We start from the raw sequence: 15,076 nt of genomic DNA on the forward strand, positions 1-15,076 counted from the left end.
AAAGCATGACCAATCTCTTCCCACCAATCCCTCGCTCTGTCCTTCAGAAGACAGGAAGTGAGTCTGACCTTGTCCCCCTCGGGACACCGGTTCGTACGGAATGCGTTGGCAACATCAGCCAACCATCTGCTGCTAGTGATGGGGTCCCTAGCCCCATGATAATCTGGTGCCCCGCAAGCCCTGAACTCTCGAAATGTCAAAGTACGCACTCCTATCAAAGCCATCATCTCGGTACGGAAGACTCCCAGCCTCTGATACAAGATCTCCAGTATACCCTCCTTGACCGTGCCAAAGATCACAGGAGTCTGGTCTAGTATGTTGTGCGTAACCTGAGTTGGTATCAACTCCCTCATTCGCTCCTCGAGCTGCTCGGCTCTTGAACTCGAGCCTGATCCCTCTCCGGCGCCTAATTCGTCCACTGGTCTCTCTCGCAACGTCACCATGCTGAAAATATAATACATCCTCTATCAGAATACTTATCACTGCTGCGAGACCAAACACACACCCTACCAGGTTCCCAGTCTTGTCTCGGCCTTTCCCGAATCGAGTACGGATCCTCTGCTTTCAGTAGTATGGGCCCATACTACCTTCCACATCTATCCGTACTGTCCTTAGGAATTGCTTCGACTCCACCAGGTCCCTTATCCACTACTATTGCTCCCAGCACTATCTCATCCTAGGCTTACCCTAGGGAAACCTCTGACTCAACTCAAACCAATCCTCAGCTGCTGAAGGTCTCCTTGTGATGCCAATTAGCCATTACCTGGATACCATCACATGTGACGAGGCTCAGATAATCCTTCGAGTAAAAGACTCATCCCTACAACAGTTGGACTCAAACAACAACTGTGCAATAGGGCCAAATCTAGTACTCTGAGATTATTCAACCCTGATCACATGTGACGTGATGTATTCACCTAATGGCTAACTCCCATCACTCAGAATCCCACAATGCACAAAGAAAGCAGCATTCAGACAAGGGAAAATCTAACCATAACATACTCAAGCAATCATATCCACATAGCAAGAATCTGTACTAGCATGCAACACAAACCCATAAACTCTGGCATAACCTAAACAGGCTATCCTATTACTGTCTACTCAGCACTATCATGCAGCTCAAAGCACATATAACAGGCACATAAGGCATCCTCCCTAGATCCTTAGTCCTAATCTAGCATGTTGTTCTATTAACTGATAATCAAAACATAAACTTGTATAAGTATTTTGGGATACTTAGTTGAGCTCGGCCAATTGCATGCACCACACCCTTTTCTCTTATCAAAATTCTTTTCTTTCTGAATTCTTTTTGGCTTTTCTAAAACTGTTTTCTTTCTCAAAACTTCTCTTTTTACAATCTGCCTTTTCATTTTGAAAACTTCTAAACCAATTCCTCAGTTTGAGTTCAGAGACACCCGAGAGCATGTCCGAATCCCTCAAACCAAGGCTCTGATACCAACTGGTAACGTTCCAAAATTTAAGACAAAAGAAAAATTTCTTTTATAAACATTACTTAAAACATAATTATCAATCCACAACATAATCAGAGTATTACTTCCAAAACATATTTTCATTATCAGAGTAAAACATTCCCAGGCTGTCTAATCAATGGTGTGTGCCATGCGATCACCCCGAGCTCTTCCCTCCGCTACCGGAAGTACCTGAAACCAAAACTGAAAATCGTAAGCACGAAGCTTAGTGAGTTTCCCCACCATACCACATACCATGCATAACCACATACTGGACCACGCCCACTATCCTGGGCCTCGCCCCTTGCCTCGGGCCTCGCCCGCTACAACGACCCCGCCTGGCTTCGAGCCCCGCTCGGATACAGATCTGTTTCGCTTAGGCCTCGCCTGTCACAGGGCCTCGCCCGCTAACATATAATAGCACATAAACATATGACATCACATAAGCTAACACACATACTAACAGATCTTGTCCTAAGGCCTCGCCTGTCTCTGGGCCTCGCCTGCCAACATATACTAACACATAACATTTCACAACACATAAACTAATCATATGCTACCGAATCCTACTCTATAGGCCTCGCCTATCCTGGGCCTCGCCCATGTCCTGCAACTGGTGAGTCATGGAACCCCGTCCACACTCCTACTGGTAGTGAGATACGGGCCCAACCAACACTCACTCTTTCCCTAACTTGGGCCTCGCCCCTGTTCTGCTGCTAATGAGATGTGGAACACTATCCACCCTCTGCTATTTGTGAGGTACGGGACCTCGCCCACACTCACCTCCCTACCAGGCACATACATGTATCACACAAACAACAAGTATAAAACTATCATATAAACCATTCCTTGGGCACCCGCCCGCTATCATTGGACCTCGTCCTGAATATCATACTAGCATACTGTGCCTAGGGCTAACCCCCGGGTCTTCTACTCATAACTACATGGGCCGACATTGTGGCCTTAGACCCATTCACACAAAGGGAAACTCACCTGCACTTGCTGAACTTGCTGATAACCCCTCTAGCTGCTGCCCGAAAACTCTCTGAACTCCTGCTCCACTAGCTCCCCGAGCAACCAATATCAATGCAACACTTAGTCTAACTATCCCCCGAAAGTTAACTAAGTCAACTCTGGTCAATGACAAAGTCCTGTTCAAAGTCAACCTTCTTGGTCAACCCTACTCGCCGAGTCTGCCTACTGACTCACCGAGTTCATATGCTCAGAGTCCTTCCATTCGTGACTCGACTCGTCGAGTCAGTCCATGACTCGCCGAGTCTACCGATTTCGGAGTTCTGACCTGCCCAACTCACCGAGTCTCCATTCGACTCACTGATTCGAGTCTCAACTCGAAGGGTTTGGGGTTTCGCGTCCTGACTCGCCGAGTCCAAGAACAGACTTGCCGAGTCCAAGACAATCTTCATCTTACTCGATGAGTTGTTCTTCCCACTCGTCGAGTTCCTCCTAATCTTCATGCTACTCGCCGAGTCCATTCAGATCCTCATACATGCAGAGGACTTTTGAGTCATGCATGGACACCAAACTGTAGATTTGCACTTCCCAAGCCTATTCCTCATGTAAAGTTGCAAACTTTACGTGTAGAGAAGGAGATCTAGGCTAAACACACCATGAACTAGGGTTTAAGGCAAGGAGGCTCTATAATCAACTCAAGGGCAGTTACTTTATGCTTCACCAAGCCAAAATAAGCTTAGATCCGAAGTAGCAACTTCAGATCTGGCTTCTAACTCAAATGGATAACTAATCATGGCTAAAAAGCCCCAAAACTCACAACTAGAATAGATCTAAATGAAGGAAATGACTTAGTACCTTCAATAACCCATAAAGGTTCCACAAACTCCAGATCTAAGGCCAATCCTTGAAGCTTCAATGCTTCCCCTCATTCTTCTTCTTTCAAATCGCCCAAAAATGGCTTGGAAGCTTTAATGAGCAACAATGGGGCTTAGGGTTCGGTGTTCTGGGTGAAAGAGGCAGTAAAGGAACCCTAGGGGAGAGAATGAGACGTTTTAATAGGCTCCAAGTCCCAGATTTAGGGTTTTCCTCATTCAGACCAGACTCGCCGAGTCTCCTTGGCCGACTCGCCGAGTCGGTCACTTACTCCTTGACCCGGATCCCACTCGGACTCGCCGATTTCCTCCTTGGACTCGACGAGTCGTCCCTTAAACTTAGGGTTTCCTTTCCTTTCTTGGCCTTCCTGACTTTGGGTGTTACAGAAAGTCTAGGAAGTTTAGTTATATGTACTTTATTGGAGATTTATGTGTTAGTTTGAACGCATGGTATTAGTCATGTGTAGTGGCTTAGGAACTTTAGGGAAATTCATGGGGCAAATACATATATGTATTTGGGGGCGTACTGCTTGAAACACAAAATTTGTATTTGGATCAAGGATTATCACAAAGGTACCTAGAAGCTCGAAATATGTGAGTAGTATAAGTTAGCACCGTGATTAGTATTTTAACCTTTAGGGTGTATCTTTAGCATGGTGGCTATGGGACCGGGAGGAAACGACCATAGAACAGGTTTGAATGTCTCGGGTGAGCATGACACGATTATTTCAGGGGTCTTGTAGGGCATACATGATGTGATGTCGGGTATTCAAGCAATGATTAGAGAGGATTTGATTGTGTTACCAATCAAGAAAGGTACAGTTACATAAGAAGCAATACGGACGTACTGGTATCGACAAGGTTGCATGTTAGACTCACGTGTTCGACGTATTAGGAATTAATTGTTTATCACATGATGAATTTCAAGAATGGTAAATGTTTTTCGCACCAGTTTCTGCCTTGGGGAGGCAAAGTTTTTTTTTTCATGAACCTCTTGTCAAGTTCGACCAAAGATTTATGGGATCGTATCGTTCATGACGTGAGAAGAATTTACGACTCAAATTAGAAAATTGTATGTACCCTTGGTGAAGATTGAGCAAGAGAAACGGGAGTTTGTACCATTCGTCAGGTGTCAGGAGACTAATGAGTTAAAGGATGCAGCTTGGACTCGATTCATGCGGATGGAGGCCCGACAAGGGAATATGAAGTATGAGCAGAAGCATTCACCTTTCGAATCAACCGTAAGAGTTGAGGTTGTTAACCGATGTATGGAGGGATAAGGGAGCTACAATTTTTGTATCATATGTAGGCTGTCGCACGAGGGCAAGTGTCGCAGGAATAAGTGTTACTTTTGTGGACATAGGAATCATCATCATCAAATATGTGAGTATAAGTTGAAGGTTTATTTCCAAGTGAAACAACCGGGCCACTTTATGGCTGATTGTTCTAGTTTGATGGATCAACACTTATGGTTTTGTAGTTACCTTATGGATGAATGGGGAGGGCAAAGGACCTGATGACCTATAATGGAGTTGTTTTGTTTCATGTCAAGGAAGAGTTAGCGACACTCGTGGAGATTTCTGGTATGTATTCGAGTGTGTTACTTCTATGTTGTTATTTTCATTCTTATGTTCATGTGTATTTTGTTATGGTTCTAGAAAATCCTTTATCGCCTGAGTCGTTGATTTGGTGGACGGATCTTTGGTGTAGGATCTTATAGGTCATGTGATATTTGTAGGAAGGGAATTATAAAGGCTCATAATTTTTTTGGCTTTACCCTTTCGTCCGTTCTTGTCTGGTAGGGGGGGCGGGGGGGATAATTGTTTATGCAAAATGTGGGTACAATAGCAGCTTGATTTTCGGTTTCAATATCAAAGGCCAAAAGAATTTTTTGGCACGAGTATCCGTGCAGTGGTACCGACCTTGTATATTTATCTAACAACAAATGTAATGATATCTAACTCTCATGGATACAATCATCAAAATCCACCACAATACGCGAAGGGCAAAATCGTAATGGTTTTTTGAATGTGTAGGGATGGCAAAATCCCTCATACCTGATGGGGAACCCGAAACCCGCACCTGTTTTGACCGGGGAATCCCCAAATTGACCAGGGATGGGGAATCCCCAAAAAAAATGGAGATAGGGATGAGGATAATCCTAGACCCCGACCTCGTTATATGTATATTAATATATAAAAATAATACAAAACATATATTTATTGTATAATTTATCTAAAAGTTTATTCAAGTAACCAAACTTATTAGTTATTAGTTGGTTGAAATTGTACTTTTTATTCTTCTTTTATCTAATTTAACCTTGCATATATTTTTTTCTACTTGGTTGATATATTTTACCTTACATATAACTCAAATAATTTTTTTCTATTTGATTTTTATGTTATATTTTTTATGATGTTTTTTAAAGTATTTAAACTTACGACGTAGTTAAACTGAAATTTAGATTTTTTCTTGATGTAAAAGTTTTCAAAGATCGATCCCCAGTCAAGATCTATATTAGAGGTGATGATCATTCATTTATATTACCCCATTAAAATTAAAATGAGGATTTGAAAATCGAGATGGAGAATGGGGCCCACATTTTCAGTCGCCGTTGGCATCTCCATAAATGTGAGACATGATTACTCTACAAAGTCATTTCCCTTATTAAAACCCATGAAGCCACGAACGTGTGTTTACATAAGAACAAAGCTATAAAAAGAATGAACGAATTGTGTTATTTAAATATGAACTGAATCTCGTTAAAAGAGATCTAAAAGCTAATCAATTAATTTATAGTTTCGTTGATCATCTTCATAGAAGTCATCAACAAAACCGGCCCAAGTCAACTATCATCACACTCGCATCGTCAATGGATCCTCGAGACGCCGAAAGTTCGACCAGTTTCTTGCAAGCCAATACTCGTTCTAACTTATCATTACTTACACAGAAAGGCCGAGCTAAATCAACTGCTTCCTGATTGCTCACTTTGTCCCATAATCCATCAGAAGCCATGATCAAGAACTCAAATTCAGGCACAATTTTGAAGATTTCTGATTCGGGTTCAGCCGTTATCCATTGTTTAAGGCTTCGATCCCCGATCCCTCTTGAAACCGCTAGTGATCCGAGAACTCTTGGAACACCATGGTTACAATCAACATACCCACCCTGCAACATCATCGATAGAGATTAAGTAATCGTTAATCAATAAGCAGATGAAGAACATTGTTTGATTAATTTGAGTTCTTGATGAAGATGCTTACGAGTGATTCAATTCTGAGCTTTTCGTCTGGTCTTGAGGGTCGGTGGTCGGAGGTGAGGGGTGTGGCAAACCCACGACTGCTCAGCACTGCGCGGCAGTCGCCGGCGTTTGACACCACAAGGTTGCTGTCTCTGATAATGGCGGTAACGCAGCAAGATCCACCTCGGTGATCTTGTTTTAGAAATTGCGAATCTGTGTTCATGTAACCTTGTTTGATTGCTTCTATTATTTCGGTTTCACCCATTTTTTCTACTTCGTTTAAGATGTTTTTATCAAGATTTTCTGCTGCAAATTCAGCGGCTTTTGATCCACCATGGCCATCGAAAACACCAAAGAATGCCTGGAAAAGGATTTCAAAAATTAAACCCTTGTAAATTACTTTAAGAACAGTAACAAAAACTACAGAAGAAAATCCACAAACATATACCTGGTTATGTTGTCCATTAAACTCAACTACAGCTTTGAACCGATCTTCCATGGCGTCTCGCTTCCCTTTCTTACAATAAACCGAATACCCATCTCCGTCAACCTCCACCTCCTCCCAACCATCCTCCACCGCCTCCAACGGCGGCGTAATACGATCGGAAAAGCTTAACGAGGCAACCGGAATAGCTAATTTAGCGGGTCTTTTCCTCTTTGAAAGCGTAGGAGAAGAAGAACAAAACGTGGGTTGTGTGGGTCCGCCTTCACTGGAATCCCTAACAAACCCACTTGCCGGCGGGAGTGGCTTTTGATAACGACACTTGAACGACGGAGAAGAGAAAGAAATAGATGGGGAATGGGTCAAAGACAAAGATTCCGGCGATGATTTACAGTAAACAGAAGAAGAAACTCTTGGCGATGGTGAGAATACAGGCGAATTTGGGATTGCAACGGTAATCATTTTCGATTGATCGATATGTAACGTTCGGATTTTTTTTTTTTTTCGAGTGGTGGGTTTTTTAACTTTTAACGAATCGGTGTGGGAGATAGATTTATAGGGTGGGTTTCGTTTTAGGAAGAAACCCGGTGGTCAAAGTGGGGCCCCGATCCTCCGTGTGAACTAACGGAGTGTTGTTTTCTCACTTGTTTTCTGATTCGAGCCGACGCTTTTTTCTATTTCCATATTTTGTTCATGTTTAAATATACTCCTAATAAATAAATATATTATTATTTGACGGATAACTTATCAAATTGTTCGATTATTTTATTGAATATTTTTAGGACGTATTACACACCCATTACACTATTTTTAAATTTATATAGTTTGTCTGGATTTGAATCTTTAATTTTTAACTGATGGACATCTATCTATTAATTTTTGATAGCGTTCAAAAAAATATACTAAATATATTTGCTAATTGGAGTCCACGTTATTATCATTATATTGAATTCATAATAATCAGTTGTGATTTTCAGATATAGGTGTCTTTAGTTTTGATTGTGTGAAACAAAATATATATTTTCTACGAAAACTGATTATTACGATAATAATTATTAAAATAAATTATAAATTTAATTCTTAGTCTTTTAGGCTGAAAGGTGTTTTTCTCTGCGAAAATTTGGTGACACATAGGCACAACATAACATTTTATCATTTTTGTCAATATTTGTCTATTAGTAGGATATGGTATCATTGTTGCCTATCAATAAAAAGAAGGATGTTAAATGAAAATATTGTTTAATTGTTTCTTGTTGGTTATTAGTTATTAGTTATTAGTTATGGCTGATGAGCCGAGAAGACATGCCACATCATATTACCAGTTGCAAAAGACATGTTACATAGTGCAACCTTACATAAAATCACAAATCTAGTCTAAATTTTGAAATTAAAGTTTGTGTTTTCTTGTATATTTTTACTTAAAATTCTGAGTGGAGAAGTTTGAAAGTCATTTTACGTCTAGATGCTTATGGACCATAAAATCTAAATACAAACATATGAAGATAATGGCACGATTTTAAAATTAGATTAAACTTTCGACTATAGGTAAAGCACAAAGAACATTAAAACAAATCTAGCTAATTTATTTAAGTTTTCCAAAATTTAAACAAAAATTAGAGTTTTATAATAAATAGGCACTAATATCATGTTATCATCAGAAATTAGCGAATGGGCTGTGAAAGGGACTAATGGACTGCGAATTTGTCTTAATAGTCAGTACTGCTGTCCCATATACAAACCATATTATTTTATTTCAATTTTATAAATATGGAAAAAATCAACCATTTGAAGATTCTACCACAAAAACTTCAAAAATAATTTTTTTTATTAAAAAAATCCATGATTTATGCAGGTTCAAGTGCCAAATTAGTGTTTATTATTATTATTATTATTAATATTATTATTATTATTATTATTATATTGCATTTCTGCAGATCAAACTTGCAAGAACACATGTCAAACATATGAAAACGCAAGTTAAACCTGCATGGAATTTTTTTTTTTGGGCATTTTGATAGTTCAAATCAAAGTTTTTTTTTTTTTTTAATAAGTTATTTTCCAAAAAGAGAATGTTTAGGAATTTCTCAGGCAATGGCCGGTACAACGGTAATTTCCCATGTGCAACTTAGGAAATTTGTGGTTATTTTCATAAAACCTTTTTTTCATAAAACTTGAAAAACTTGTGAAAATTAGTCAAATTTAGTTTTCTTTTTAATTATATATAACTTTGATCAAATAATTGTTTAATCATTTAATTTTAATTCTAATCATTCATTTCCAAAAAACACTTTTAAATATGGGGTGTCGTGTAGTTCCTGAAGTGAATCGAATACTTGTGAAATGGAAAACCAAAATAAATATATGAAAGTTATAAAAAAATTAAATGAAAATAAAACAAAAAAAAAACAAGTTAAAAACTTGTAAGAAAAAATTAAAACATTTATAAAATATTTGGTTTAAAAACATTTGTATTAAAATTATATGAAAGTATAAAAAAAAAGTTTAAAAAAAATTATAAGCAAAGTTTAAAACATTATATTAGAAAAACCCATAGGAAAAAAATATCATAAAATTGTTATAAGAAATTATAATTTTTTTTAAGAAATTTATGTAAAAAATTGTTTACATTTAAACAATATTTTTTCGTATACATTTGACCATTTAACTTGTAAAATATGATCATATATTACCATTGTGACGTGCTATGTGACAACCCGAAATTTTCCATTCAAATCAAACCATATCAATCCAATAATAGTAGAGCAGTTACAGTGAAAATTCAAACTTATGGAATAAGTTTGGCAGTTTTCAGGGTTTTACACCTAATGAGATATTAGGAGAGTGGTTGCACTAGGATTTTGTGCAGCACTATAATTCCATTATCCTAGATCATTAGAATCCATTCCGAGAATAAAAATATTTTCTGCCAAAAATCTCAGGACTATAAATAGAATTCTGAACCAAATTGGTTCATTAATTGAATTCCAATTAGAGAAAAGCCAATTTCTCTCTCACGGATCTTCGGGTTTTCATCCCAGATTGATCATTATGTGTGTCTAAGTCTTCACTTGACACCAAGCACTTGTCCGATCCTTCCATACGATAACATCCGTTCAATTCCAGTCTCATACTGCACGTGAGTTCATACCCCTTAACTAATGTTTTAAACTATTTTAAATGTTTTATGGGGGGGGATACAAGTAGAATCATGCTACTTATTATGTCAATCACATGTGATTAGTAAGTAGGATTATATTACTTATTACATCAATCACATGTGATTAATATACAACATTCAAAAGATTTGGCTACTCATTAGCCGTTTTACCAAACAGTTTCCTTCAAATGATTTTTATAAACATTTTATATGTTTCAAACTACTTATTACACTGTATCTCTTACTCTTTTTATCATATTTCAAACTTATTTACACCTGTGTTTTCAAACAAATGTTCTTTGTACTTAATTTGTTTTATCAAACAAATGTTCCTTGTACTTATATTGTTTTATCAAACTTATGCCTTCAAATTGTTTTATAGATTGACATCAAGTCGATCTTTCCTTAAACTAATATTTATGTTCCAAATGTTTTACCAAACTTATTTATGCTTTTATATTATAAATTGCATGCCTCTATATGTATAGTTATATAAGAAATGTTTAAAAGGCTTAGGAAGACTATCCACCCTATTTCCTTTTCGCGCTTGAGATGTGGTCTGGTGGGATATCGGATACTCGTCCGAAGGTCGTTTAAATATTAGTTATATATCATGTGTACATATAAAGTCATAAAAGGGTCCTTCCAGTTCATCTTATGCCCGTGGGTAGCAAGGGTATACATCCACGTCCATACGTACCACTTAGATTACTAGTAAGCTACCATATGGGTAGTTCAGGAAGATACTAGAACCATTACTAGAACGCGATATCATACAATGAGTCAGTTCATTCATGAGTCAATACTTTCTAGAACATTACTGTACATTACGTATACAACTATACTAGGACGAGAACATGTACAACTATACTAGAACGTTTACATTACTATACTTGCTAGATAGAGAGAACACACATTACAGCTAGCACACGTAGAACATTACAGTTCATTACATTACAGCTAGGACAGTTCATTACATTACTATACTTTCTAGAATAGTTGATTACATTACAGCTAGAACAGTACATTACATTACATATACGAGAATACGTTGATTACTGTGATTTAAATCGGAGCATGACTTAAAACCTCATGACTTGAGTTACGGCCAGAGTCTCTTGAAGGGGGAGCGTTGAGTTTGCGTATAGATCTATGCTGGATTGACAATCCTACACCTTGCTGCTAGCTACAGCCGTACCGGTAGGTCTGCGGGTGCCAAACGTCATTTCTTTATTACGACCATTCATTATGTCGTTGTTACTAGTCGATAGTATGGCGCAATTTATCACATAGTGCCTTTGCCTAAAATCCGGCTTAAGGTAGTTAGTACGGTAGTAGCCCTTTTAGAGCTACGTCTTAGTACTACGTTAATTTTTCCATTACATATTTTAGTGATAACCTCACTTAAACATAAATGTACAAACTATATTTTTGGATAATGATAGTTATACTTTGGGAAAATACATGCTCTTACAAGAGCCACACACACACAGAACAGATAGGTCTTGGTAGAAGACACCTTCATATACTAGAAGGAATCATAGGGATTCTAGAGTTTTTCAAACATTTACAAATACTTACAGTTCATATACACTTACAAATACTTACAGTTCATATACACTTACAAATTCTTACAATACATAGACTTACAAATTCTGACTTACAAATTCTTACATACAAATTAAGACACTAAATACTTATGATCTCACCGGCTTTAAAGCTGATACTCGCTTTCAAAATTACTTGTATCCTCAGGTCATCATAGACAGGTACCGATGCAAGGAGAAAGGAAGATAGAGCTTATTCAAGACTTATCTTTCATTTTGATTTATGCTTTAGTGTTTATCAAAATTTGACAGAATACAATTGTATAATAATTATTTTATTAATGCAATGGATGATGTTGTTGCTTGTTTACTACTTTACATTGTTGTTGATATTATACATGACGTCCTCCGCCCCAGAACGTTTCCGCCGTTCTTGGTTTTGGGGTGTGACATGCTAGGTGACAATGGTAATACATGAACACATTTAACAAGTTAAATGGTCACATGTATACAAAAAAATAAAGTTACCTAAACGTGAAGAAGATGAAAAGATAATTACCCTTGCAAATCAATTTTCCATTTTTCCATTTCATTAGCTCACCCCTACATGGAAACGGGCCGAACCGAATTGGTCCAAAACTAAAAACTTGTAAAATAGAAAACCAAAAAGTGAACCGTTATATGCAGGGGCGGAGCTTCAACATTTGATTCGGGGGACCAGATATATAATATGTATAAAAATTGGTAAGTAGGGGGGCCAATGTCAAAATTTTATATTTTTGGGTATAAAATGTATAAAATGAAACTAGAAAGGCTATTTAGAACAAAAAAATCAGGAGAGTAGGGGGTAGGGGGGGGGGGGGGGACAGCCCCCCTTGGCCTAATAATGCTCCACCAATGAGCCAATGGTTATATGTACTCGGTTCTAAGTCAATACCGCTATTTCTGATTCAGTACTGGCGCAGTTTGATTTTTGTAGTAAATTCCTACTTTGAAACGTATGTACACATATATTCCGTGATCAATTGGACTATAAAGGCATAAATGATTGATCTCAAATAAATTTGTAAAAGAATATATTCTCTATCTATTTTCAAAGAAAATATAAAGGCGATCTACTTAAAAGTTTGCCTTTTCATAGAAACCAAGGTTACTTCCATCATAATAAAAAACACATTTCTCTTATTAAATAAATGACTTACCTTTTTTTAGCAATAATCTATTTCTTAGCTGCTACGAAATATAATTTTTCTGATTACATCATAATAGTAACCCATTTCATTTTTACATCTAGTACTACAAACGTAAAAGGGATAAAAACTTAAAAGTAAGAAACGCGTTATTACTCTAAAATCTTGACACGTGTTTTTTTCTTCAGATTATGTATTTATAAAAACAGATTAATATTTTATAAAATACAGACAATTACTAAATAGTCAAAAAATTTAATGATTACTTTGTTTTTATTTTTAGTCAAAATTTAGGAGTTAGCCCAAAATAGTCATCAAAACCAAGGTTATTGAAATGGGCTACTGTTTCGCTTAATTGGTCTACGTTTTCAACTCTAGTACTTCATTTTTTTTTTTCATAATTTACTACGAAACTGTTGACCGTTTTATGGTCTACGGTTTCCTCTTAATGGTCTATTATCTTCCAAACCTTAGACCTTAAAATGGATTACTGTTTCATTCAAAAAGCTACGGTTTTAGGTATCATTTTTTTTTTTTGGTATTTGACTACTATTTGTAACAAAAATAACAAGTTTATATTACATTTTATACAAGCTACAAACAAGAAAAAAATTAAAAAAAAAAATTATGAAAATCATAGGTACATAAGAAACCTCGGTGTACAAGCAATTAATGCAGTTTCTATTTTGTGCTTTGCCCCAAAAAAAAAAAAACAAACAACAAACAAACGCATCTATTAAATCTCCTAGTAAAAAAAACAAGAAGTTCAAGATCGGGAGACACATGTGGTTGTTCTTTGAAAGGTCCATTGAGACAATACACACAAAATGAGTAAAAATAAGAATTGCAACTTTATATATTGTGCGTCAATGGGTCATGAAAGAATAGACAGCCCACCAAACAGTAGCCCATTGCCCCCAAAGAGTGGTCAACTGAATGTTGACCGTAGTCGATGCAACGTTGATTGTAGACCAACTTAATGTGCTATGATTTTAAATGCTAGTTTGGGGTGAATGTTAATTTTTAGTTAAAAACTAATAAGTAATTAAGAATTTTGGTTAGTTTTGTAATTACTGATATAAGTGTGTATAAGGCTAAAGTAAGCATGATTGATGGTCAAACACGTTATGGGTTCCAATTATTTGAATATTATTTGTTGGCGTGTATTCACAAATATCATGCCCAAAGAAGTTTAAATGCGATGCAAGTTCTTGGTAAATGTCAACAATTTAGAAGATAGAACACCATAAAGAGGGTTAATTTATTCGTTTCCATATGTTAAAATGTAATTTTGATTATACAGTCTTTTGATTAATTCGATAACATTTTTTTTGAGAGGATATGTAATAATAATGTGACACTTGAGATATATACATGGATGTAGACATGATTGTTTTTTTTTTTTACATGAAGTCTAGCATGATTTTTATTAATTGATTGTGTTCTACAAACATGTGTTAAACGAAGTCGTGTAGACTCTAGAGTCTAGGGGTTGCTTAGTGGATTACAAGAACGATTGTTCAAAATATTCAAAATATCATGACGCATGGCAAAAACAAATAAGAGAATATATCCTTAAATATTCATTGTTCATATTAGGATTTTAGATCCTTTTTATATCACTAATAAACCATGAAATATAAAACCTTAAACTAAATGGAAATAAATTATAATTGATATTGTTTTACAACGATCCCGTTATATAGAGAAATTTATACAAACTATCATCGTGGTTGCCAGAAGGTTATTTTTTATTTTTTATTATTTATTTATTTGTTTTTCTCTTCAGTTTCATCCCTAACTTTGTACGTTTTTGATGAGATTAGTTCTTCTGTCTATTTTCGGACGCTAAGTGACATCACAAGCCTCACATACAACTAGGGGTGAGCATGAGTCATTTTAGGTCGGTTTTGACCTAAAATGCTAAAACTGAACCCAACCTGATTGTATCGGTATTCAATTACATAAAACCAAACCCTACATCTAAACCAACAAGTTTGGTTTCTCAGTTTAGATGATCGGTTTCGTTTTTAAACCCAAACTCATTCCAAACCAAATTTTGAGAATTGATAACTTGGTATTCCCCTTATATAGGAGATGAAGAAGGCGCAAGTTTTATATGAAGTTGATGTGGGACAAGTTTGGAACTTAAAGAAAGAATTTACAATGGATGTGGGATAAGCTTG

At 36.6% G+C, this 15,076-nt stretch overlaps 1 protein-coding gene across 1 annotated transcript; it reads right to left on the reverse strand.

Annotated features, from left to right (window-relative positions):
* Window positions 1–5,955: 5,955 nt before the first annotated feature.
* Window positions 5,956–7,535, reverse strand: LOC145073301 (putative protein phosphatase 2C 25). The gene is made up of 3 exons (XM_079019849.1): window positions 7,003–7,535; window positions 6,577–6,915; window positions 5,956–6,481 (listed from the first exon to the last, which is right to left on the reverse strand). The coding sequence occupies exons 1-3, from the start codon at window positions 7,456–7,458 to the stop codon at window positions 6,140–6,142; spliced, it is 1,137 nt and encodes a 378-aa protein (XP_078875975.1). The 5' UTR covers window positions 7,459–7,535; the 3' UTR covers window positions 5,956–6,139.
* Window positions 7,536–15,076: the final 7,541 nt, after the last annotated feature.

This window comes from Lactuca serriola, chromosome 9, assembly GCF_051521515.1.
Source record: "Lactuca serriola cultivar US96UC23 chromosome 9, Lser_US96UC23_V15, whole genome shotgun sequence".
Lineage (NCBI taxonomy): Eukaryota > Viridiplantae > Streptophyta > Magnoliopsida > Asterales > Asteraceae > Lactuca > Lactuca serriola.